At 38.8% G+C, this 27,065-nt stretch overlaps 4 protein-coding genes and 1 long non-coding RNA gene across 6 annotated transcripts; 4 read left to right on the forward strand and 1 right to left on the reverse strand.

Moving 5' to 3' along the window:
• The first annotated feature begins 689 nt into the window (after window positions 1-689).
• On the forward strand, window positions 690-18,358 carry LOC6558612 (hippocampus abundant transcript 1 protein). Of its 2 annotated transcripts, XM_032736484.1 has the most exons (10): window positions 4,592-4,914; window positions 13,633-14,463; window positions 14,521-14,787; window positions 15,517-15,612; window positions 15,671-16,195; window positions 16,260-16,468; window positions 16,532-16,618; window positions 16,698-16,795; window positions 16,862-17,131; window positions 17,244-18,358. In XM_032736484.1, the coding sequence occupies exons 2-10, from the start codon at window positions 14,107-14,109 to the stop codon at window positions 17,339-17,341; spliced, it is 2,007 nt and encodes a 668-aa protein (XP_032592375.1). In that variant the 5' UTR covers window positions 4,592-4,914; window positions 13,633-14,106; the 3' UTR covers window positions 17,342-18,358. The 2 variants fall into 2 exon arrangements, with proteins under 2 accessions (XP_032592376.1, XP_032592375.1); XM_032736485.2 differs by lacking the exons at window positions 4,592-4,914; window positions 13,633-14,463; window positions 14,521-14,787 and adding an exon at window positions 690-952 and having other exon boundaries at window positions 17,244-17,692.
• A 499-nt stretch (window positions 18,359-18,857) lies between these two features.
• On the forward strand, window positions 18,858-21,461 carry LOC6558095 (prominin-like protein). The gene is made up of 9 exons (XM_032742344.2): window positions 18,858-19,252; window positions 19,303-19,450; window positions 19,511-19,639; window positions 19,707-19,894; window positions 19,952-20,116; window positions 20,188-20,318; window positions 20,463-20,801; window positions 20,870-20,946; window positions 21,015-21,461. Exons 1-9 carry the CDS (start codon window positions 18,907-18,909, stop codon window positions 21,394-21,396), a joined length of 1,905 nt encoding a protein of 634 aa, XP_032598235.1. The 5' UTR covers window positions 18,858-18,906; the 3' UTR covers window positions 21,397-21,461.
• LOC122322602 (prominin-like protein) lies at window positions 21,400-22,823 on the forward strand. Its single transcript, XM_043215510.1, has 3 exons — window positions 21,400-21,968; window positions 22,232-22,368; window positions 22,452-22,823. The coding sequence occupies exons 1-3, from the start codon at window positions 21,477-21,479 to the stop codon at window positions 22,678-22,680; spliced, it is 858 nt and encodes a 285-aa protein (XP_043071445.1). The 5' UTR covers window positions 21,400-21,476; the 3' UTR covers window positions 22,681-22,823.
• A 37-nt stretch (window positions 22,824-22,860) lies between these two features.
• LOC116806195 (prominin-like protein) lies at window positions 22,861-27,008 on the forward strand. The gene is made up of 10 exons (XM_032742337.1): window positions 22,861-23,614; window positions 23,687-23,815; window positions 23,868-24,055; window positions 24,116-24,280; window positions 24,416-24,543; window positions 24,627-24,962; window positions 25,021-25,097; window positions 25,521-26,466; window positions 26,529-26,644; window positions 26,708-27,008. Exons 1-10 carry the CDS (start codon window positions 23,007-23,009, stop codon window positions 26,895-26,897), a joined length of 2,883 nt encoding a protein of 960 aa, XP_032598228.1. The 5' UTR covers window positions 22,861-23,006; the 3' UTR covers window positions 26,898-27,008.
• Window positions 23,572-24,207, reverse strand: LOC116806198. Its single transcript, XR_004365565.2, has 2 exons — window positions 24,130-24,207; window positions 23,572-24,048 (listed from the first exon to the last, which is right to left on the reverse strand). It is a non-coding gene; the product is annotated as an uncharacterized LOC116806198 (long non-coding RNA).
• Window positions 27,009-27,065: the final 57 nt, after the last annotated feature.

The raw sequence follows: 27,065 nt of genomic DNA on the forward strand, positions 1-27,065 counted from the left end.
CGATCGTTTTATTAGTATTGAGCACTTTGAACAAATTAAACTGCAATGAATTAATCGCGAATCAAATCAAAGCCGATATATCGATAATCCTTTTTGTATGCCTCGATCTAATAAAACTCCAATAAATTAAACTGAAGGCAAATTAGAGCAATAATAAATAATAATCCAACTAGCTAAAAATGAAACAATTACTTATTAAGTTTTATTACCACAAGCCAATATATCGATAGCAAACGTATTTCAATAGTTCTTATTGTGTCTGACAGCCCTAGAATCCAATTAAAAACGCAACGCATTTGGTATTTTTTAGCGCCAACTGTGGCGCTGTGTTTCTGCATTTCGGCCCGTGTTTGCAACGAAAGCATTAAATTTTCCGTCAAATATATCCCCGACAATTAAATCGGCCTAAAGTTTTTAATTAACAAACAACATCAACAAGAACAACATTGAAGCGTCGTCGTCAAGGCGCTGTCAACAGAGTGTGTATCGCTGTGTGTGTTGTGCTGTGTGTGTTTGTTTGTGTGTGTGCCGTAAAATATCCTCCAGAGGAATGCAGCCGCCAATTAAACTTAAAATTAAAATTAAAAGCAAAGCCATCAACGACATCGAGCACAACTCGTTGTGGCTTAATAAATAAATAAACAATTAAAGAAAAATAAATCGACAAGTGTGTAAAGTGTGCAAATTGTTGCTGCGACGCTCAATAAAAAAGAAAAGAAAAACAAAAAACATACATCCCCCCCTACTCCCCGCCGACGCGGCTGTCTGACTGTCTGGCTGACTTAATTAAATATTAATATATACATATATAACACACACGAAAAACAATTGACGTTACTCCGGCCGATATTTGGGCCACGTACTCCCATCCAAGATGCCCAAAATATATGTGAAAAAACCCTTGGCGAATCTTGTCATACGCAATCGAGCCCACAAAAGCAGCATATTTACCGTAAGTACTAAGCTACATAAACACACATACATACATGATAACATAGCTATACATATATGTATGTATGTATTATGTTAAATAGCTTGAATTCCCCAAATCAAGTAGACATGTGCCTGACTGATAGCAACAGCAACGAACAGTAAACTATCGTTAAAAACTACACTTGAAGAGTCTACTTGTTGTTATCTTGGACTATAGTACAATTGGTCATAAATAAGTGTGACACATATATTTGAAGTAAATCTATTATTATTATATTATCCAGCTATAATATATAAGTGTGACTCATATAAATTATAATATATGTTATTTTTATAACCACACAAAATCTATATCCAATTGCTGTTGCTAAATGTCATCAAATGTGAAATTTCGAATTTTTCAGCAAATTAGTAGCGCCTATTTTAGACAGACTATAGAAATTGTTAAGAATAGGAGGATGATATATGCGATGAGAGACTGTGGATCTTATGTTAAATATGCTATTTATTGAAATATTATGCGAAATGTGAAATTGATCTTATATATATAATTTTTATTATTATTATTATAGTTATAAAGTTAAGTTACAGTCAAAGTTTACAACCTGTACAATTTTAACTGACTGATAATAATAAGTGATAAGTTAGAAAAAAAAGAGCTCATATCGACTGAATACTGTACATGCATTGTTATCACTATCGCTGGCGCTCGCTCATTTTAAATTGCGTGCGTTTTTCGTGAATCATCATTCAAAGTGCTTTACTCGTCGGCTAATATTAAATTATAATAAGTTATGAGTTGACTTTAGAGCCTCAATCAAAGCGTCATTTAGTCATTTTCAATAAGTGTGATTGCGGCCAATAAATGGCACATTTATGAACCTTGTTGCTTGAATACGCACACATATATACATATGTTTTCGGTTTTCGTGTCAGGCGATTTTCTTATCATCAGCAGTCAGGCGATATTATCTGAGAAAAGCTTGTTGCGTCTTAACCAAGGGCAAGAGAGAGAATAAATAAATAAAAATAAATAGAAAAAATAAAATAATGAAAATTAATAAGTAAAAATGAATAACATAAATTAATACAATAAATAAAAGAAAAACGTATAAGGCGCATAATAAAAGACATTTAGAAATATATATTTGGGTGTTTCTAGAGAAGGTAACTCTAATTACAGATTTGAGAACCATAAAAAATGTTTAAGCAGCATAATAAAGAAGTAACATTTAATACAATAAACATTCTAATTCTAACGAGCGTAATTCTAATTAAGGATTTGCCAAACATTTCATTATTAAGAAGTGTTTGCTTGGTTTAAGTCATTATTAGTCATTAACATGTCTCGCTGACATCAGCAAAAGTTGCGTGTCTTTAATTTGTATGGGGCACTGTGAATAATGAGTTTATGGGAAAACTTGTGCTCCCCAAACGAGCAGCATTAAAAGTGAACACATACGAGAGAGAGAGAGGGAGAGACAGATCTCGATGTGTGTCAAATTTCATAATCAATTCCAGTGTTGACCTCTCGCAACAACCACTTGTTCCACTGAGGGGAGAACAACACTGTCCCCAAAGACTCGTTCTCTCGTTCCGTTTTCGGTTCTCATTTAGCTGTTTTTTTTTTTGGCTTTCGCTTTCGACGAAAAGCTGTTTTGTGAGTTTCTGTTTGTGTTCTGTTCTTTTGTGTTTTTTTGTTGTTTATGTTTGGTTTTATTGTTTTTTTTTCTTCACGATTATTATAGTCCATATTCAAAACACGATAGAGTATTAAGTGTATTTATTTGGTAGTGCATTGAACTTTTTGCTTGCCTACTTGTCACAAGTGCGACTAATGAGACAGAGACACAGAGAGAGAGAGAGAGAGAGAGAGAGCTGCTTAAACAGCGTGCGCGTGTAAATATTACATTAATCACAATCTAAACCCATTTCCCACTTGCAATTTCCCCCTTCTACAGAGGGCTCGTCGTGTGGCGTATAATTATAGCGAACAGCAGCAAATGTGTCACACAGCACTCGCCGGCAACTTCTCTTTAACTTGCCACATTTCCCTTGCTTTCCATTCTTTACACTCAGAACAAAATATCGCCATACTTTTGGCGCCAATGGTCAGTCAGAAAGTAAATTTCTATAATATATGGTTGTGGGTATAATCTTGTGTTTGCATTTCTAAGTTTCATTTATAAAATTGAATACAATTTATGTATAATTTTTATTATAAAAGCAATTTTTTATTTCTAACAAAAAATAAAAACCTTTCAGGACGATGTTTTTCCCTGTGTACCCATACATATTTAATGCGTCGACATCTTGAGTAACATACATAGTATGACTTCCAAGATAATTAGTAGCTTACCTTAAAGGTAGGCCTGGGCAGCCAGCTTGTCGCCACACAAGTCGCAGCACTGTGCAACAAAACAGCTGAAACAATACAATATTTTCAAAGTAAAAACAAAAATCTGCTGTTTAATCAACTCCCATTAATTAACAATTTGTTTACTTTGCAGCACAGTGTAATAAGTCAGATTAAGCATACGCCCTATAGACCAATAATAGTTTTTGCTCACAACCGATTAAGTTGATGACTCTTTTCTTTTTCTTTTGTATACACAAATTTCGACCAGCCTTGAACTTAATTATTGAGATTTGTGATTTATGGTGCAGCTTTCGACGGATATTATTGTTCAACAGGAAATACCATGAAAAATTAATCGGAATTGGAATCAATTAAGTTTTGTTATCTTAGGCTAAACCTGAACACCACACCCAACATTAAATTCACATAGCTGAATATGATGTGTGTATAAAAATCAGTTAATTATTTAAAAAGCTTATCTTTTTAATTTTAACTTAATTAAAAACTTTTGCAAGGGCATTTGCGATTCCATTATGCCAAGACTCGTTGAAAATCAACCGAAAATATTTCCTTTTTTGGTGCTTTTTTCGTTGCGCAAAGCTTTCATTCATAAAACGCGACTCGAACGCGCAGAAGCTGTAAGGAAAGCGAAATGAAAGCTCTTCAAGCTTTTGCTCTCATCTCTCTCTCTCTTGTGGTCGGGTGCGCGTGCACGAAATGTGCACCCACAGAAAAGGCAACATGCAACAGAACAAACAACCACAACAACAGTAACAACAACAACATAAATCAGAAATGTGCAAACAAACTGTAAACACGAAATGGGAAATTATTATGGGAAATTTGTTACAGCAGACGCGAAAGCAGGTTTATGGAGCAAATTTTTGCGACGAGAGACGAAAGTGAAATAAGAACAAAGCTGAGCTTTAATGTGTGTGGGTTTTGTTTATATGTCACAGTGTGTGTGTGGGTGTTGGTGTGTGTGTGTGTTTGTGTGTGTGGGGACAGTGAAAGTCAAATGGAGAAGTTAATCTATTTTTATGGATATTTATTTTTGTTGCCTTCCAGTTTTTCATTCTGTATGCATGTTTACAAATTACGAGCAATAATTATGTCTATTTTCCACTTAGTCGAAATAATTACCACAAAAAAAAGCTTTTCAAAAGCTCTTCGGTGACATGCGAAAATTGCATGCAAGAGTGTGAAGCAGCAGAAGAGGCAGAGTCATATTTGAAATGTACATTTTATTTGCCCAGACGAGGCGAAACTGAGCGAGACGCTTTTCTCCAGCTGTGAGTACGAAGCAGCATGTGGAGAAGCGCACAACACGACGCTCGCTCGAAACGCTGCCACACATTTTTGTTATCATCGCCGTCGTCTTCGTCGTTGTCGCCGCCAACGCCACAAATATACAAAAATATAGCAAAGGATTATTGTTCAAATTTTTGTTGATTTTTATTTTACGTTTTGTTTTGTTTAAGTTTCAAATGTTGCCTCGGTTCGTGCGTGAAATTTCAACGAATTCAACGATAACAACAGTATAAAAGTGCTTATATTAAAAAAAAGAAAATATATATATTATGAGTGTGTGTGTGTGTCTGTTGTGTACCTGCAGATTTGCTGTAAGTGCTACATGTGGCAATTGGGAAGACTTCGCCTTAAATGCAGCTTGCTTTCAGTTTGCCACATAACGCAAAAAAAGAAGAAAAATTAAATAAAACATTGTAACTGTACTTAACGAGTGGGAAATGCTTCAATTTGTTGTTGTTGTTGTTGTGGATTTTCTAGATGTGGCAGCTGCTGCCGCTGCTTATATTTGACTCTTTGCTGTCTGCTGCTGTTTATGCTTTCAACGCTGGTTTCCTCGTGTCTGCCACTTTGGACGACGACCGAACGTCGCCAGATACCCACATATATATATAAATATATACATATACACACACACATTTAAGGACACGCACTGAACAGCAGAGCTTCGTTCGTGCTGTTTTCCTTGAAGAAGGTCACCCAAACACACAAGGCGCTTAGCACTTGCCACTTACCACACGACTCGCTGCCTCTCTGCCACTCTGTCAATGCCTGCGTCTGCTGCACGCGTCCTTTTTTTTACTTTCTTTCTACTCACACTTTCTACACTTTCACTGCCTTGACCAGCATTTGGGTTTTGTTCTATCCAAATGTTTTTTGCATAATTTTCGCATTTCGATCGCTTTTCGAGCTTTGTTCATTAAAAGTCCCTTGTTATTGTATATTTACTCTGTGTATATATGTATGTATATAAAGTGTATATATACATATATAGTATACATATTGTGTATCCATCTGTGTCACGTTGCCTGTTCTGCTCTGCCTTTGTATTCCATTGTTGATGATTTTGTGTTTAGGTTTTACTTTTCTCATTTCTTCTTTTATGACCAAATCGAAATGGCTCATAAAATGCGCCTCCCCCTTCAATTACAGCCGCCCAGCCCACACTTCCCATTCATCGTTCAATTCACTCGCTTAAGGAACCAAAGAGCATTTCCATATAGTAATTTTAATTTAAAATTATTAATTATTTTTATTTTGGAATCCTTTGGCTCCTCGTGTCGTATACGCAATTTATGAACATCTAAAATTCTTTCTATTTTTCTTGTTTTTCTTTTGTGTGTAATAAATATCTGTCATTTTCTATCAGCAGTCACAAAACAATTCCCATTAGACAGACGACTGCATATATTACACATTTCTTAGGTCTTTTTTACGACTTCTCAGGGGGAAAAGTCGCGTGTGCCACGGCGGAAGAGTTCAATAAACTTTTGGCGCAATGAAAAAGAGGAGATGAGAAAAAAGAAGAAGGCTTCATTCTTCTCAATGGAAATGAAACGATTCATTAGCATATATATACCATACATATACTCTCAAGCAGTTAGTTAAAGAGACAAAACAAACTTTTGCTGGAAGACATTTTTACGTTGAGCTCTGTTTGTGGCAGCCATTTTTTGAGATTGACATGCCCCCATTTTAGTTATATGTGGGAAGGACACAACGCTGTTCAGGCCAATCAATTATGTGGAAGGAGCAGCAGGAGCAGGAGCTGGGAGAAGTCTTATGAAATTTCGTTAGATAACCACAAACTGGCATCCATAAATTGTGGCACATTGGACGCTATTGTTCGTGGGCTGCTGCTGCTGCTGCTGGCTCTGTCTGTCAGTTCATAAACAGCAGCAGCTTCTGTGGCTAATGCGGCGTATGCGCAATGCCGCATTCTCTTCCGCTCCCCCACAAACTGCTGCTGCTCCTAAAAGCTATTGTCTTTTGTTCTGTTGCTTGTGTGCCCTGAACTGCAAGCTATAATTATATATGAAAGAACAGTTCTATAGCTTTTTTAATGAGTTTTTAAGTCTTTAGATTCGTTAATTTTAATAGAAAGTTCAATAATAATTACAACTAAATTTCTTACTAAAATTAAATTGGGTTTCACTTTTAATTGTTCTTCAAAAGAACCTTACAAGATTAAATATGGGACTTGAATAATTTAAGAAAGGGTCTCTTTGTCTATATATCTTAGACTTCACACAATGAATGATTCAGTTTCTCCTACGATATATATTTTCTACACCTTTATGGCTTTTTAAAATTAGTTTTGAAGTCTATATACATATTAAAATTCCCAAATACTTATACAACAAATGATTGCATAAGAATTGAAGATCTTCTAAGCTAGTCTTAGCTACACATCAATCAAAAAGCAAGCAAAATTTGTTAGAATAGCTTAAATTCTTTAGTTCCAATTCACTTCAACAATAATGTGAAAACCCACTCATGTCCTGCCTCCTGGTGAGTCATATTTGCCTGCAAGCTTTGTACTTGGCTAAAATGTGTCCTCTTTTTTTGTAGCCGGCACACCCTGCAACGGCATTTAGCGCTTGCGACTGCATTAGGAATTGGAATTCCCTTAGTTTTTAGTACCCGGCCTCAGTTCTCAGTTCTGGCTACAATATGATAATCGTTTGTTGTGCATTTCGGTTTATTTTATGTTTATTTGGCAGCCCTGCCAAAATTCATATATGCAAATTAACTGCCAGCCAACCTATCTGCCTACACCTCTCTGTCTGTCTGCCTATCTACACGTATCTGTCTGCAGCGGAACTTCATTCTTTTTTTTATTATTATTATTGTCAACACTTTTTTTTATTTTGGAACCGAAGCGAACCGAAATGAACTGAACTGAAATGTCGTGTTTGGGGCTGGGGCGTTTGGCATGCAAGGTCAGTTCGTGATTTAGCTGCATCATCATTGTTAATCAATAAAACAGCAACAAGCCAAACAACAAATACTGGTAAAACAAAAACAGAAATACTTCAGTTTGAAATGGCGAAGTTTTAATACCCTTGCCCTACATCCTCTGAACTTGCCAGTTACACACAAAACAGCACAAGCCGATTTCAGAGACTTGAGGAGACTAGGGCTAGAGGAATAAAAGAAGCTTTGGAATTTAAGTTGTATGTTATTATATTAATCGATTTCCAATAGCAATAAAAGACATAATTGCCAAGATATAGCCTATCAACAGTAAGAATTTCATTAAAATGCATGTCTACAAGGGCATCCATAAAAAAGTTCATTGTTAAAGCAAAACTCAAATGCGATTATATATATAGTGCAAGTAGTAGATGCTATGCAGATGATAAGCTCTCACTCTGATCATTCTTAGATCATTCTGATATTGCTACAATTACTTTCATTCATTTCAGTGTCCTGCAAATGCTCTGTAAAACGAAGGAGCGTAGTATATTTATTATATTTATGTTTATTCATTTAAGCATTTCAGCTGCAGTTGACAAATTTATAGTACCCCAACGAGAGTGCAACGAGAATTTTATTTAAAATGTAAGCTATTGCCTTGCACTTGGCCACCATAATGTATTTAGTTCATGTGCCATTTGGCATTTGTCATGCCCCACATGATGATGATGGGCATGGGGAGGGGGATTGGCATGGTGATGGGGATGGTGTTGAGGATGCCTCGTAGGCCGACATCAGATGGTCACAGTGTCAGTTCTGTGTCTTCTTGGCTGATGACGATGACATCCCGTTGTCGTTCCAACTGGGGGCTTGCTGTCATGATTTGATTTGATGTGGCTGCCAACAGAGACAAAGACGGACCCAGAGAGAGAGAGAGAGAGAGAGAGAGAGGGACAGAGATAGAGAAAGAGAGAAAGGAAAAGGCAAATGCAATTGCCATTATCTAAGTGACCCAGTAAAATCAATAAAATGCACATTCATCATGGAAAAATGGAAAATGTGTGACCTCTTGGGTTCGCTTTACCAGCTTTTATTTCTTTTTTCGGCCCGAGTCAAACAGCAATTTTGGTAGCTACTAGCTGCCATTGGCATCGCAGTTTGACACTTTGCCGCTGGCCATGTTGTCGACCAAAAACTATTTTTAATACTGAAAGGCGGCACAACGAAGCTGTGACAGCCACGCGTGCCACTAAAAGTTGTGTGTGTGTTTGTAAGTGTTTCTGTGTGTAACAGTAGCGAAATTCTTGCCAAAAAATTTGACAAGAGGCTAAATTTGATTTATACTTTATGGAAACTGACATAAATTATTAATTATTGTTGATTGGAATATATTCAATATTGAGATATTCTCAAAACACTCAAAATAAAACATGTCAATCATTTTAAGTACTATTTTGTGGCTCCAGATATCTTCAGAGATCTATTTACAGTAGGAGTATAATCTTCCATTGTAAAATTAATTTGCACTTAAATCCAAAATTGAATATCATAGAAAAATATAAACATCCTTAAAATGCAAGCCAACCAAGAATGGAATAATTCTAAATGGTTCTCAGATCAATGTTCTGAAGAAACCCATATCGTTAGCAGTCTATGCTCAATTCTTATATTGTTGGTCTTATTATTATAATATAGTCTGTAAATTATTCAAAACACTCAACAAAAACAGTGTAAACAATTTTGTATACACTTTTGAATTCGCTCCTGTCGCATTACGTATACGTCGCATCTGCCATTGGCTCTGTCGTCATGGCTTTGAATTGAATTTGAGGAGAAAAGCAATAATAATAATAGTAAAAAAGGCAACAGCAAAAGCAAAGAGCAAAAAAGCAACGGCTGCTGCACTCATCTAACCTTGAGTTTGTCGGCCAATTGTGCGAGAAATGGGTTTGTGATCCATTTAACCCTTGAGTAAGGAAGCATATTGAAAGTATTTATATCCGTAATTGTTTTTACTAAGAGCCATCAAGATCTATGTAAATATATACAACCTAAATGGCTGTTGCTTTCTATATTTGTATTTTTGTTGCTGCTCTTCAAAAATTGTTCTTTACATTTATATAAGCCTAATGATTGACAAAAAACCACTAAGTAATTTGAAAGCTTTTAATACACTCATTTTTAATTAAAAACCTGTGACATTTCGGGCAGTCCTCGGCTTAGGCCACAGACAGCTCTGACAGCTGCCAAATGCCTTTGGTAAATTTACTTTGTGTCTGAGTGTGCAAATCCTTTTGAAATGCTAGCTTGCCACTTGGTGTGCTTCTTTTTTTTTTGGGCACCCTGCGCCAACTTTGGTTACTGTATTTTGTCACATTTTCAGCTGCATACTTTTAGGAACGGCTGCTTCCATTTCACTAACTCACTTGAAATACAATTACTAGCATGTCGTAGGTAATTCGGTGACCAAAACACACTCTTCTGCATATCAATTATTTAGCAGACCGCAGAACAGAACAGAAGCCTAAATTTGACCTTGCCACGACAGGCAAAACTCTTGCTTGCCATTTCATTGGGTTTGCGTGTGCCGGACATATGCAAAAATTAACGCAAGTTTTGATTAGCCGACTTTCAGTTACCCTCTCGGTGGCAGAGAATATAAAAAACATATATTGCGATTTTAAGCATACTTTTCTAAAGAGATTAAAAGCTGTCAGTTAACTGAGAGATGAGAAAAGACAATCAAAGTTGCACCAGGTCTAAAACAGGTAAATTGACAGCTCTAATCTAAGGTCGAAAGCAGTAAATATAGAATATATTTATATATATTAGACGGCTATAATCAAAACGATTTAGGAAAGTAATATGAGTGAGGTAGAACAGACTTAGAATAATCATCGCTCGCTTGACAGAATTCTGTGGACCAAGAAGTCAACTAGCTAAACTAGTTGCTACAATCAGTAGCAGGAGGATATAAACCCTCAAACCGACAAAAATTCTTGAATTTGTGTAAGAATCAAGAATGGACGAGTTCTCAATCAAGCTCAGAAGGGCTCAGAAGGGTACACCATACATGAAACTAGCTCGCAGTGTATAAAGTTCCACACAAATAATAATAAACATCCTGCGATATTCTTTAACAAAGCAAATAGTAATGGAAAACATTCATTTGTATACATTAACAAAGTTTATTCTGTCTTGCCTGTTTTGCTGCCCACTCCGTTTACAGGGTATGAGAGAATGACGATGGCGACACACGTGTAACGGACTTGGGCAGCAGATTAATTAAGTATAAATGTGCTGTAAAATAGATGACATTACGTACGTACGTCCGGATATACTATACGGCCGCGCTATTAGCTCATACGGCTGCCACAATAGAACAAATTAGATAGGAAATCCAATAAGTGCTAATAATATACATACAAGTGCTAATACAAATATACAGTCTTCACTCGGAAATTGAAATATCCAAACGAAAGGTGAACATTTTTGTTTTCATGTTGAGCAGCTTGAAAGCACTTGAATATTTAAATCATAGATCATATAGCAATCAATAGCTCACTGTTTTTATGTTAAATTAGGGCTTATAGAAATGAAAGTTATTTCTGTCGTCTGTCTTTAGGTCTCTCCATATTTGTTATGATTCCAATATTGTAGTAAAACTAATTTATAATATTGTTCAATGTAGCGCGACAGCTGCAACAGTTTTTAATTTTCGACAACAATTAAACACAAATATAGATTTGATCTTAATTTTTTGTATTGTTGCGGTTAATTAGCTGTGTATTATTACATGTTGATACCAAGTCAATATCAGAGACTATAAAAGCTACTTACAATTTGGTGTATAAGTTCTCGCATCCCACAATCAGATCAAGCTTATTTTATTTGGTCGATAACTGCTCACATTTCGCGAATATCTATAGAAATCGGTTTACGATAGCAATAAAAGACACTAATGTAAAGATATTGTCTTCCTGTTGATATACAATCAACAATGGCACATTAATCATCAACTGTACAAATATTATTGACAGATTTCGCTAACCAAAAGTGCATTGCATTACTCATTACATCACAGGGTATTTTCTAGACGAGCTCTCTCGACCCGAGCTTTCATTAGAAACATATCATTCCGGGAGCTCAGATAACGAGCATAAAAATAGATATCTCAGACAGTTCTCTTATCTCAATTGTTGCACTCGTGTCACGTAATTCTTTTTCATTTTTTTTGTTAGTTTAACCCGGTTTTGCATTGAAAACTGACTGACTGAGTGACTGACAGACAGTTGGCCAGTTTTCATTGGTTTACTGTGTTTGCACTTGACCCCATTGTTGCAATAGGATGATCGCAGCTTGGTTCTCTTCTACACGATCTCAATGGGGTTGCTATGATTATATGCGCAAAATGATTCATTTTTTAATGATTTTTTGAGTCAGTTGATTTTTGTATGGCTTATGTTTTGCAGAATTCACGATTTTTATATTATTTAACTGTGCTTCTCGTTGTTTTTTTTTTTTTTTTCATCTAAATCAACATTCATTTGTCAACACTTTTATGAGCCGGCTCGTTAACTATTTGGTCTAGCTGCTGTTATAGCCGGGGTTCTAATGTTAGTTTTGATGATTTTCGCTCTCTTTAAATTCATCATCATCAACACAGTTCGCAGAGGGGATTTTTCATTTTGCAGTGCTCAGCATAAGCCTAATGCTATTTTTATATATCAAATTACATCGCCCACCTCTCTCTACAATACTTTTGTTGTTGTCTATTCTGCATGCAAAGCCCGTTGCGCATTCTCTCTCTTCTGCTCTCCCTCTCTTCTGCTCTCCCTCTCTTCTGCTCTCCCTCTCTCCTTAGCTTTGATTTGCAAACTTTGAAAGCTCTCTTTGCTTCCGCTCAGTTGTCGGCGCGTATTTGAAGCAAGCAGACGTTGCCGGAAGTTTGCTTCGGTGTTCTCGGCCCAAAATATATATATGTATATATATTTACTCATATTGTAGTCTAATAAATAATGATTACAAAAGTTTAGCATTCAGAGTTGTATGAAATTTAACACAATTGTCAAAATTTGAAGTACATCTTTGTGTAGCACGGTCAAAATTTTCGTTATTGATATTGTTTCGCAATATTCTACTTCGCTGGAAATCGTTCATCAATTCGGGTTGTTCCAAAAGTGTGCGGAAGACTACTCTCGATAATTATTCTCGTTCAATTCCTTAAAAAATAAATAAATAATAATAATAGTACGTGTGAATGCTTGCTCGATAAGCAGACTTGGCTTAATAGGCAAAGCTCTCTCGATTCCATTTGATTTTGATTGTGATTCCATTGCCTGGCTTACGCTTTGCTCTGTGTTGAGCTTTATACAATATATGTATAAATTTATTGCAAATAGAGTACTAATTTTAGATGCAGTGCGTCTTCAATGCTCAATTAACATGCTAGTGCTAAAACTACACCAGCAACAACAACAAAAACTAACAACAAATAACGCATTGGGCAAATTGGCTTTTAACGACTCGTAAACTCAATATTAACATTAAATTACTTAATTTTATTGCATACTTGACGGCGTCATTAGCAAAAATGTATTAACTATAAATAACTTGTTAAAAAAAACGCGTAAAGATATTTTGAATAATGTTTCTAAAGCTTAAAATTTTATTGCGAAATTAATAAACCAACAGAATTCTTGTTTTTAAGCTCTACATTATTTCTATTAAAAATATAAAATTTTAAAACAAAGTTTAGTGTTAATGAGAAATGAATAGGCAAACAACTATAAAAAGCCATATATTAAATATCGTTTTCATACATTTTTGTGTCTTGTGGCCATATTGTTGAGGTTAATGGGTAGTAAAAACTTTGTTTAGCTCCAATGAAAAACTTGGTTACAAGTCGTAAAAATAGGTAGTTAAAACTGTAGTGACACTGTAGTTTTTGTGGTCTATAAGCGAAATTCCCAAACTCTTTTTTATTATTTTGGGGAGGAGGTCGTCAAGTACTGCAATTAAAAAATGGTTAGCTGAAAGCAAATCGAGCGATCGAAAAAAAAATAACAAAACGCAAGTAAAGAGCGAGCAGAAATTCTAAACTGTAATTACAGCCAAAAAAGTGCCTGAAAACTGTACTGAACTTCAGGCGAACCGAACCGAACCGAGGAGGAGCAGCGATGATCAATGAGAATCAGTGAGAAGAAGCAGAAGAAGCGATCAGCAGAGATAGATGATAAGCAACGGAGAAAGGAGTATAAAAGAATTTCGTTGACAACAAAACGAGTGCAATTAAAGTGAGAAGAAACTGAATGTTGAAACCGAAAACGGGAAACGGGAAACTGGATAAAAGAGTTTGATCTGTGATCCTATGTGTGTGCTAAGTTCCTCTAGAGATTAACGCCCAGAGATTAAACTCAACTGGCAATGGAAATAAGTGCGTTAGACGAACCAAAGCAACAACTCTTAGCCCACAAAGACGAAGAGCAGCAGCAACGATAATAGCAGGAGAAGGAGAGGGAAAGATAGAGAGAGAGAGAGAGCATTAGTCAGAGATATCGAATTTTCGATTTTGTTGGAGAGGAAGGATGCGTAAGGAGCTGAATCATGCCCAGCGGCAGCAGCAGCAGCTCACGGAAACAGCAGCAGCAACAGCAACAACGGACAGCAGCAGCAGTAGCAGTAACAGCAGCAACAGCTATCAGCTGGATGAGCAGGTGCCACAACAACAGCGGCGACGGGATATCAAGGATGAGTCGGATGTGGGTGAGCAGACGGATACGCAAAGCACGCACAGCAGCAGCTCAACGCCAACAACAGCAGATGTTGCCGATGTGGCAGATGCGGATACCATCAGCGGATCACCGTTGAAGTGTCAACTGAAACCGGATGCAATCATTGCAGCAGCAAGCAGCAGTCAGCTAGATGCGGATAATGTGCCGACGGTAAGCGAGAGTGGAGCAGTTGCAGCTGCAGCTAATACAACATCTAATCTCCTGCAGTCATCGCGTTATGCGGCACGTCCAAGCGCCGCCTTGTCACAGGCAACAGCAGCGACAGCAAGTGGTGGTCAGGGCGTTGCCGGCGGGTGCAGCAGCAGCAGCCGATCAGCAGCCGGTGGCACCCATAGACGCACCCTCTCATCCGCCTCGTACATCTCGATGCGTTCACAAGCGACTCCAAATGGTGCTCCAGCGTCAGCAGAGCGACCCAAACGCAATCGCTGCTTCGAATGGATACGCGTCCTCTGTCGCATCTGCTGTTGCAAGGTTTGCCATTTGTTGCACACATTTAATTGATCGGCGCGCAATTAAATCAATTGCCTGCCTCACCCCAGTTCTGGTCTCCACATGTGTTTTCGAATTTTGTGTTGTTTTTTGAGTGATTTCATTTATTAGATTGCTAGATAGTTGAATTCGATAAATTCAGCCAGTCAATTAGTTATCATGACATGGTTTCAATTCAGGAATATACTTCTTTTTTTCTTTCCTACAAATAATTGATTATAGTTGACGAGTGGCTATGAATAAATTTAATGGGTTTATCGAAAATTTGAAAAAAAAGTACTTTCAAATAGAAGCTAATATAAATAAGACTTGCATTTTTATATATTTTAATGATAATCTAATAAGGTATTCCATATATATGTAAAATAATAAGTATCCAGAACTGGGTATTAGTTTTACTAAATTAGTCGTTTGCTATCCCAAAATATATATAAATAGATATATACATTAAGGACATACATTGCCTAAGCAAGAGTATTTCAAATATAATTAGTTTTAAGTTTATAGTAACTAAAGATCAATTTCTAAGGCTACTTAAAAAACAGCTCGAAACAAAAGTTTCAAGAAACAATAAATAGAAAAGTTCTTAGATTTATTAAAAAGAGGCGATGCTAATTGCTGCAAGTTCGAAACAATAAGTCTAATTTCTCATATATTGATGAATATTTTTCTTATTGACATATGTTATAATTATTTGACACCACTCAACAGAGTTCGGGAATTGGCGAGCCGAGTGTTCATCATGCGCTAGTTGTGATATTTTTAGAGTTCTTCGCCTGGGGTCTGCTCACGATGCCCATTATATCGGTAAGTAAATACCATATATAGATAGATATAATATAATGATATATGAACCTTTTTGCAGACACTAAATCGTACATTTCCGGATCACACGTTCCTGATGAACGGCCTGGTGATGGGCATCAAGGGCATACTGTCATTCCTGTCGGCGCCACTGATTGGCGCCCTCTCCGACATCTGGGGACGTAAATTCTTCCTATTAGTAACAGTATTCTTCACATGTATGCCCATACCGCTGATGTGCATAAATACATGGTGGTTCTTTGCCCTGATCTCAATTAGTGGCGCTTTTGCCGTCACCTTCTCGGTGGTGTTTGCGTACGTGGCCGATGTGACAACGCCGGAAGAGCGCTCCAAGGCATACGGCCTTGCCTCGGCCACATTTGCAGCGAGTCTGGTCATCTCACCGGCCCTGGGCAATGCCCTGATGGACATGTATGGTGACACACTGGTTGTGGCGTTGTCCACAGCGATTGCGTTGCTCGATGTATTCTTCATTCTAGTCGCTGTGCCGGAGAGCCTGTCGGAGAAGATGCGACCAGCGACGTGGGGTGCGCCCATCAGTTGGGAGCAGGCAGATCCCTTCCTGGTAGGTCATCCAGTGATCAGCACACTAATTATTTGTAATCATTAATTATATATTTGAATTTCAGGCACTGCGAAGAGTGGGCACGGACAAGACCGTCTTGATGCTGTGCCTCACCGTGCTGTTATCCTATCTGCCCGAGGCCGGCGAGTATTCCTGCATGTTTGTCTACCTCAAGCTCAAGATGGGCTTCAACTATGTTGAGGTCTCCATATTTATAGCCGTTGTGGGCATACTCAGCATCACTGTCCAAGTAACGCTGGGTTCATTTATGAAGTGAGCAACTTCCCTAAGCATTCTTGATCTATTTGTAATCCCCACTAATCTGTGTTCTTGCAGAGTCTTTGGCGCCAAGCGCACCATCATTATGGGCCTAGCCCTGGAGATGATTCAACTGCTTTGGTATGGCCTGGGCAGTGAAAAGTGGTAAGCACAAAGCCATTATACTCTTACACCTTCACAATCAGAGTTTGATTCATTTCTAACGAATCTCGCTTTTGTCCAGGATGATGTGGTCAGCTGGAGTTGTGGCTGCCTTGGGTTCAATTACGTATCCAGCAATCAGCGCATTTGTCTCACTTTATGCCGCGCCTGAAAGTCAAGGTAAGTGAAGCTATCACGTCGATTACACTTGTTTGTAGACTTATTTAACTCATGTGAATTTGACAGGTGCTGTTCAGGGCATGATCACTGGGATGCGGGGGCTGTGCAATGGCTTGGGACCCGCCGTCTTTGGCATCGTCTTCTATCTGTTCAATGTGGACCTGAACAGTGAGCACAGCGCCGTGGTGAGCAAGAGTCATGCGACGAATGTGGAAAAGATATCGATGCATGTGCCGGGGCCGCCCTTCGTTTTTGGTGCGCTGTGCGTATTCTGTGCGATTATCGTGGCCGCTTTCATACCCGAGCAGGGTTCGCAGACGTCGCTGGAAAAGAAACGTAAGGGAGAGCCTCAGTAGAGTGGGCGTGTTGTAAACACTTGAGATATTGTCGTGTATTAGCAATATAAAAGCAGAAATTTACAAATGTTCTTTTTTATGCATTGACGCAGGTGCCTCGCTCGATGTGCAGTACGAGATTGAGACAGGACACAAGGTGCCCAGCTCTTTGGCGCCGCTCATTCGATCCGATTCGCTGGCGCAGCTGTAGTTCGACATGCCCACAACCACGCCCATGCCCACTAAGCCCAATAATATACAAATTTAGTAATTTAGTAACAGATGCTGTATCTAGTTTCGCTTTAGTTTTTAACGGCAAACACACAAACAACCACACATCCAGCGCTAAGTTAGGATTCTACTAGAAAAACAAACAAAAGATGCTGTTATATTATTTACTTGCCGTTTGCAGTTTGTGATTCGCATTTGTTTATCGTTTATAATTCATTTCATAATTCAGTTATGACCTATTTATTATATACACGGACTATCCGAACTTTTGCCTCAATCAAAGATACAATTAATAATAATTTTAATCATTTTTGTCACATCACAGAGAGAGACAGGGATAGAGAGAGCAACAAGCAAAACGAGTGTTGAGCTTAACGAATTCTTTTTATTTATGCACCAACGGAAAACTGCCAAAAAAAAAATAATAAACAAAAATGATATATTTCTTATTATTTGTTTTGTTCTGAAGAGCAGCACAAGATTTTTATCGGACTATCGAAATCATTTATCATGCTAAAAGTATTGCAGATTTGTTAAAAAACAAAAAGAAAAAGAAAATGAAACTAAATGCAAATTATAATTATGAATTAGAATTAACTGAATTAGTAAGCTTTATCTTTGCAAATTGTAGTGATCTGAGGAACTAAGAGTCAAACTGAAAATGTCACAAATGGGATACTAAATCGGGCGTTGCACTTGTCGCTAACGTGTAATGTATTAATAATGCTAAAACTGTAAACTGTAAACTGTGTGTAATAGTTTTATTTTGATAATCAAGCAAAATCCAGAAATAATATTGTTTTTTAACTATCAAGGCTTAGCAAAACAAAAACAAAAAGAAAGAAAAGATAAAAACAAGATCAAGATAAGCAAGTGCGTATGTGTATATTACTAAGTAGTTGTATAAAGTGTTTGCACGTGCTATCAGGGTGCAAAGTTTCAGAACTTTCGATATATACATATATATATATATGTATATGTATATGTATACATAATGGTAGACATTAAAAACAAATAATATTTATATATACATATATTTTTGATTTTGAAACGCAATTAATGTAATGCAGTTAAATATAAAAATGAAACCAAATTTCTAATGTACATTTTAACTAATTTAACATAGATGATGATAACTGATTGTAAATGCAAGTATATGTATATTTAAATATATATATATATTGATATATATATATTTATTAATACCTAAATGTACTAACTTTTGATGCAGTGAAAGAAAAAAAGAAAAACAAATGCTGAAAAAGAGAGAGGAGCGCAATTAAAACCAAACAAGAATTATAATAAAAAATTGTGTAACAAAATAAATCAAATAAAACTATGTTTTGATGAAATCTGAACAATTTGCTTACTTGAACATCATCAACAACAACATCTTCATCATCATCATGATCACATATCCTCTGCTCTCACATCAAATGTGATTTTTGTTATTAAATTTTGACATATTTTAAATAGTTTTGACTTGTTAGTTTACAATTTGTAGTTACAATTTTAAAGTGTAATTTTTTGAACCAACCAAATTTCATGTGCATAGCTTATACATACATGTGCACCAATAATCCAGCCAAGACCAGAGCCAGGAAACGTGGATGCCATCATGCTAATCTCATAGCCATTGGATATTTCATTGTTCTGCTTGCATTGATTGAGCCTGTTCTGGTTGAAGGGGATGGAGACCTGTTGGGGCATGGCACCACCCACGAACAGTTGGGCCAGAGGCATTTTCCACCCGTGGATTTGACACCGTACTCGTCCACAGTGCACTATTCCGCCGATAGGAATCGCTCCAGTTGGGCAATCACACCCGTCTTTAATTTCACACATTGTCTATTCGACGCCTTTGTGAGCAGTAATTCAGCCCTGCCGCCGGGTAAGCATTTCCATCCATCCAAACGCAAATTTTGAGTGAATCATTTACAGGCTATTTGTCGGTTAAGAATGGGGATACTTTGGCCCTGGGTCCCAAGGTGGAGAAGAACGATTGGAGCGCACTCTTGGCACATTATTGGCTGGCCTTAGTTTGGGTCTTCTTCCTGGTGCTTCTCATATTTCTCATGCCGTTCATTGGGTGAGTAGATCGATTAAGGCACAAGGAAGGATCCGCAATAACCGATATCCTTGTTTTTAGTGTGTGTTATTGTTGCTTCTGTTGCTGTCGTCGTTGCAAGAAGGGATGTCCGCCATGCCAGGCCAAAGAGGATTCCTGCCGCAACATGGTTTGCAGCATGCTCCTGCTGCTGCTCATCCTGTTTATGCTGTAACATCATCTATTGACTGGATACTTTAGTTGATGTAGAGTCGAATTGATTGCTTCCTTTTTGCAGGCTTGGCGCCATCATTGCCTTCACATCGAACCGAACTCTGGATCGTGGCCTGGACGACACCCGAGTTACAGTGAGGCGTGGTACCGAGGACACTTGTCGCTTTTTAAAGGACGTCAGCGATCACATTCATCACATCTTCATCCACAACTATGAGGAGCTAGAGGCTCATATCAATGATATGCTAACTAGTAAGTCACTTATCTTAGTTAATCAGTTGGTTTTAGCTAATGAAAACTCTTTTTTAGATGCTCATTTGCATATATTCTTGGACTTGGCCGATGTCTCCGAGGCAAATGCCATCGAGCAATTGGAACGCATCATGGATAACATGAAGGAAGCCACAGTGTTGATGAGACGGGTGGACAAACTGGAGAAGGATTTGCGTTTCTATGGCACTCAGCTGCGAGACGGTAAAATGATCTCTTAATTATTGAATTAATCATGATTTATTTAATATATTTATGTAACATTTCTGTGGCAGGTGTCCGTGGCGCCAAGCGGGATGTGAACTATGCCTGCGCCAATTTGATTAGCCATGAAAAGTGCCAGAGTTTCCTAAGGAACTCAGCGATGGAGTTCGTTGATGCCTCTCCCTGCCTGCATCTGGATAAGGTGAGTAGGGATTTGTCGCCATCTTCATAAAGCATAAATAGATAATCTCCTGGCTCACAATCTAGCTTGATTAATCTTCGATAACGGCATATTATATAAAATCACTATTATAATTATCTCATGGAAATGTTTTGTTTGTTTCAGATGCCGAACACGACTGTATTTGTGGATGGCATGCGGAGTATAATCCTGGAGATGCAAAACGTTGAGATACCCAAAAAGGCGCTGCAGCGTTTTCAGGAGATTGGCGTCAAAATCCATACGGTCCTGCAACAGGTCATTCCGCCGCTGGTGCGCGATGTGACCAAGGGACGGAAGGAGTTTGAGACCCGGTCCGGTCAGATACGCACCCTCATCGATAAGGTCATCAGTGACATACATATGAGGACCTTACGCTCTACGCAATCCTTTGAGGATGTTTACGAAAAGTTCGGCTCCGGTCGCAGCTATGTCAATGCCTTTGCCTCTATATTGATTATAACGGTAAGTAGTACACTCAGGAAAAAAGTATATGGTTATAACAAATGTAAATAAATGTTTATTCACTGCAGGTTGCAATTATTGTGATAGTTGCGCTGATCTGCAGTTGCTGTGGCAGACTGGCAGTTGGCGCCACATGTTTGTTAATGTAAGTATAAAAGATATATACATATATATATATACGATAATCCTATAATAACAATTTTGTATTTGTAGCGCCATCATCTTTATATTCTGCATCTTCTCGTTTTGTGTGCTCCTTGGATTGTTCTACTTTGTGCTGGGCATGGTGACGTATCAGGGCGCCTGTGCTCCACTCCGAGATCAGGGTGGCAATGCCATGTTTCGCGAACTGGACGCAGCCATCAATCTGAGGCACTTTCTGCCACAGATAAAGGGCGAAAAGTCGCAGCCGGCGTTGCGTATGTCGACGGCCATCAAAGGTTGCATGGCGAATCAGTCGATCTTTGATCTGTTGCTGGTGAACAATCTGTACGATGCTGAGGATCTGACAAATATTATGATCATGAGCCAAAAGACGGACGAGGAGCAAAAGGAAGAGATGTTTGATGAGGATCTGTGGAGGTGTTCCTCCTAACCGAAGAGGAGCTAACCCAATTGAATGGCACAGGTGCCGGTGATTTGGGTCCATATCACAGCGTTTTATATATTGAGAATATGTGCAGACCTCTCACACCCAATTTGGACACATTATCTGCCGGTCTGCGAACGGTGCGGGATAATATCTACTATGATCCGGATTGGGACTATTGGAATAAATACGGTCGCTATTCGCTATCGAATGAGGCCCTTCAATTTGATACCTACAACAAGGAGTGGACTGAGAAAATACGGAACATCATGGACAAGATGAAGCAAAATCTCATTCAAATCGATGAGCTGATTCTCTATGAGAATCGCGATTATAGTGACTCCATCGAAGTGCTGTTGAGTGCGGTGCAACGCTCGGAGATCTTCATCAGGGAAAACGGCAAGGAATTCGTCAATGCGTTGGGTGCCAATCTGACCGATGTGGTTAACGAGCAGATCGATCAGTTTCTTCATGACCTGGTTCGCCGCTGCAACGAAGATGTCGGACACTGCACCCCCCTCGCCTACATCTATTATCGTGGCGTTGATCTAATCTGTTACCGCCTCGTCGATCCAATGGTGAGTTAAAGTACCATAATAAAATCTGTCAGCTTTCGAGTATGGAAATGATCTCTAGTATCTCCTTTCTTTTGAGAACTATAATTTCACCTCACATATCTATTGCATACCTAGCTATTCTGTCTAGGCATTAATTAAGACAAATATTCCTTTTACAGACAATACAAATATTCATTTTGCAGTGCAATTTTTTGCTCTCTGATAAAAGAGAGATGTATTTATGAATTTTTCGCTTGGAACTTAACTCGTTTTATAATTTACAGAACGGTTTCTGGGTCGGCATGTTGCTTGCCGCCCTGCTGCTGCTGCCCATCCTGATTGTTGCCCACAAGCTGATGTGTCTGTGGAAGCGAATGCACGCCGCAATTCTGCCCGTAGTCGTTGTTGTCCCAGAGGGAGGGTGAGTGCATTTACAATGAGTACAATTTACTGCTCTTAATCCACAACTAATAAACTTTTATGCTTTTATCCATTTATGCGCAGCTGTCCCACTTGCACTGGTGCTGCATATGTGCCGCCACCGATTATGGTCTGTACTGGGGGCCAGCAGACAGGAGCTTTCCATCGAACGGATGGCGGCGTTGCACGTTCAGTTGACAGTGTGCCACAGGCAGGAGCTAATGCTGCTGCTGCCAGCGGCTCTAATGCTGCCAAAGACACACTCGGCGTCAGATTCCATCCGGAACCGCCGACAAAGCCAAAAAAGGAATAGTAGAAGAAAAGTCGCAAGTCGAAGACTAAACATATTTTACATAGGACTTTGTCATGATAATTGTAAATTTGTAAATGCAATCAAATTATATAAAAGAGCCTTTCTTCAATATAGAAAATATGATTGACAATGTTCAACACCTGCCCTTTGATTTATCTGTAAATGTGTTAAATATTTGTCACAACACAATTGCACACATCTAAAGCACCGTAACACTAAAAACGCACACGAAACACTTTTAAAACACAGATCCGAACCGGGTTGATGTTAGATGCAATTCGTTAGCCACGTTAAGAAATGAAATTTAGGCCAGATTTACAGATAGGATGGGAAAGTTCAACGAGAGGCAGCGAACTCGGCATCCAATTACCAGGCCAACTAAATGGGTACTAATTGGTCTCTTAGTGCTGGCCATCAACGGCAGAATTATGGCCCTGGATGAAGATGCTCCAGTAAAAGTAGATGAAATCGATCAAGAAAAAAAAGATGAAGGCAGTGAGCAAGTAGCTGATGCAGATGCAGATGCAGATGCTCCTGTGGAACTTAATAATGAACCACCTGGGATTGATGTGGAAAAGTTGCGCACAGATGACCTCTACGAATCGGAAACACCCCATGAAGAGATGGGTCAGGCTCACTGGCCAGCTGTCGTATTTTCCGATTATGTGTCCAACCCTGTATATAGCAGTCCGGAAAAATATACGGAATTTGGCCTGAGACCCGTCTACAATTTCACCCATTTTCTGTTCCAAAACACGCTGACCAACGAACCCGCTCTGCCGCCAGGATACATTGTGGTCAAGGGCGAGGATGCTTTGGAATTGGGACCCAAGTTTCAAGAGAATGATTGGCGAGATCTACTCTGGGACTATACGTTGTTGCTGCTCTGGGTTGGTTTTCTGCTAGCCCTCATCATAATCATTCCATTTATTGCGTGAGTAACCTCCAAAATTGACTTCAAGCAAATTCACGATTCACATTCATCCTTTTTTACTCCTTTGTGCAGTGTGTTGTATTGTTGCTTTTGTTGTTGTCGCCGTTGTCCGCAAAGTTGCCCGCCCTGCGATAGTAAACGGGACGCCAAACTACGCTGCATGTGTGGCATGCTACTGCTGCTGCTCATCCTCCTCATCCTGTAAGTGTGCGACAAGTGTATAAGAGATATATAAATAGCTGTTGGTTTATAGACTTGGCACTGTTATTGCGTTTTTGGCCAACAAGAGCTTGGACGAGGGCACCGCCAAATCATCAAATTCGTTACGAAGAATCGCCGAGGACATTTGCACCTTCTTGAAGGACATCAAAAATCATATCTATCATTTGCTTAGCCGCAACTACGAGGAGATGATGAATCACGTAATCGCTTTGCTAAACGGTACAAATACTTTTCTTATCTACTTGTTGATAAATACATTTTTTCTTATTCTTTTGGCAGAGGCGGATACTCACATATTTATGGATCTGGGGAATGCATCGGAGTCGAACGCTCTCGAGGAACTAGAACGCATTTTCAAGAATATGCCACAAGCCCATAAGCTAATGATGGAGGTCAGCGCTCTAGTGAAGGAATGGATATTTCTCAACTCTCAACTGCGAGACGGTAACTATGAAATAATAAATAACAAATTATGCTCCAACAAATATAAATTCTTATCCGATCTTCGAGCTTACATTAAAACTTGAAAACTTGTCTCGACTCGACTAGTCTTTTTCACTGAATATTTGATATTCGCAGCGATTCGTGGCATGAAGCGTGACATTCTGTATGCCTGTACTCTGTGTTCGCATTGGAAATGCAAAAACTTCTTGCGATTCGATTGGTTGATGACGATTGATACCATGAAATGCCTACATCTCGATCTGGTAAGTTCAATCTGTCCCCTAGATCAATGGGAACCTTCCCCTTCTCACTTGGCTTCTTTCTTTCTTTTTTTGTTGTTGAATAGTTGCCCGATAGCGTTAAGATTGCGGAGTCCATGCACGAGGTAGTTGAACAGAAACGTGATGCGATGATCAGAGACGCTTTGCTTCGGCTGCAGGACATCAAAGATGTCATAGTCGCTGAGATGGACGTTCTAGCACCGGCCATCATTAAGGACCTAGAGAAAGGACGTGACACGATGCTAAATCAAGCCGCTATCATTGGCATCATCATCGAAGAGGTCGTCAGTGATATCTTTTTCAGCGCAACCCGCATCACGAGATCCTTGGAGCAGCTATACAAGGAATATGCCGTTAATCGCAGCCGAATCAACTTTATTGCCTGTGTTATTTTAGCAGTGGTGAGTATAAGCATTATTTTTACTGTAATCATCTCATTTTCTCCTGATCTTGTTTCAGATCATATTCCTCTCGCTGGCTGCCTTAATATTGGGTTGTTGCATAAGCAAACGAACAGCGGCCTTTTGCTTATTGCTGTAAGTGAATTTAGTACTTATATTTAATAATGTGCTTAACTTAGAAGCTCCAGCGTGCAACTCTCCACACAAGAGCATTACTAATAATGAATTACATTGTATGCGTACAGAATGCATTCGGTAATGAAAGGTCATCCACTAGTTCGCTGCTGGGTAACATTCCACTCGAGAGAAACAAAATAGATTCCATTGCACTGGAACTGGAAGTGTTATTTGTTGACCAAGCGTTTCAAATTACACAGTAGAACAATGCAACACCAACATACACACACTTGTGGACGAATGCATTGCTAATTCAGCTTTTCATATTCTCCCACTCAGCTTTAGTGGGAGGTGAAGTTGAATTTAGAGCTCATCTCACCTCTCTCCCTCTCTCTCTCTGCTCGTTACTACTTAAGATCTCTCTCTCTCTTTATTTTACAGCGTAATCCTTTTGATATTCTGCGTGCTCTCATTCTTAACATTAATTGGATTGTTCTATTTTATGCTGGGTCTGATCACATACCAAGGAGCCTGTGTCCCGACGCGAGATCAGCAGAAGATTGAATTATTCCGTCAGCTGGATGCGGCAATCGATGTGCCTCATTATATGTCGCATCTAAGTGACCAAGCGGACAAAGATAAGGAAACGGGACCGTTGCCAATGTCCTATGCGATGGAGTCATGCGGGGAGGATCAATCGATATTCGATGTGCTCCTCGAGAATAATGTGTACGATATACGCGATTTGGCATCGATCAAGATACTGAGCACTGCTGGCACGAACGCATTTGTGCAACCTTTTGTGAACTTGACGCTATTAACGGTGGAGGAGAAAAGCGATATTATCAAAACATATAGCGGCACTCTGGCGCCCTATCACAGCGTTAACTATCTGAAGCATATGTGCACCCAACTCACATCTACCCCATTGATCCTGCTGGCCAGCAAGATGAGAAATTTGTCATCGGAATTGTTGACCAATTGGGGTGGCCATCACCATACAAGGCAGGCCCTCTTGGATGCTGCCGCAATGCTTGAACTCTATCACAAGGAGTACGTATTGAAAATCGACGCGGTGCAGGATGCCATGAAGCCAAAACTAAGTGAAATCGATGATCTCATCTTGTATAATAATCATAATTTTGGCGATTCAATTCATGTACTGCTTGAGGCGGTAGTCCGATCGGAAGAGTTTATCATATCTCGTGGCGATCAGTTTATGGAGGAGCTACTTGACAACCTGACCCGATATGTGAATTTTCAGATCGATGACTATTTCGAAATGGTTATAGACGAGACAAACACAGAAGTCGGCAGATGCAAACCCCTCGCCTATATCTATGATCGTGGTGTCGATCACATCTGCAGACATCTGATCGATCCAATTGTGAGTCTAGATCATATCATATATCATATATATATATATAATCTAACAATCCATATTTTCAGAATGGATATTGGGTTGGGATATTGCTCTGCAGTCTCCTCTTTCTGCCCCTGCTCTTTGTCGCCCATCGTCTGATGTGCTTATATAAGATTTATTCTCCCCCGATGACACAAGTCAAGTAAGAAGTGGCTTCTCTTATTATTAATAAAATAAATAATAAATTTTAATTTACCTATCTCAGTCAATTCCACTGTCCAATTTGCATGGGTGCTCCAATTGTGCCCGACCTGGTCCCTGGGCAAGGAAACCGGTTCTTGGCTGGTAGAAACGATGGCGATTTCATAATTTTAACGGATCAGCTCGAAAGTGAAAGTAACGTTTTGGAAGTGAAAGAATCGCAAACTTCCAATAACAAGCGAAAACAGGAGTAATTACAAAATTCTCTCAAGCAAAACATACCTGAGATATGTCCAATGTTATATATATTCTCTTAATTGAATCAAATAAAACTTAATAAAAAAAAGATCAATTTAAAAGGAAAAACTGGTTTCGTTCAATATTCAAAAACTATCGTACGTCCATATCGATGACACACAGAG

Source organism: Drosophila grimshawi, unplaced genomic scaffold, assembly GCF_018153295.1.
Source record: "Drosophila grimshawi isolate 15287-2541.00 unplaced genomic scaffold, ASM1815329v1 contig_44, whole genome shotgun sequence".
Classification (NCBI taxonomy): domain Eukaryota; kingdom Metazoa; phylum Arthropoda; class Insecta; order Diptera; family Drosophilidae; genus Drosophila; species Drosophila grimshawi.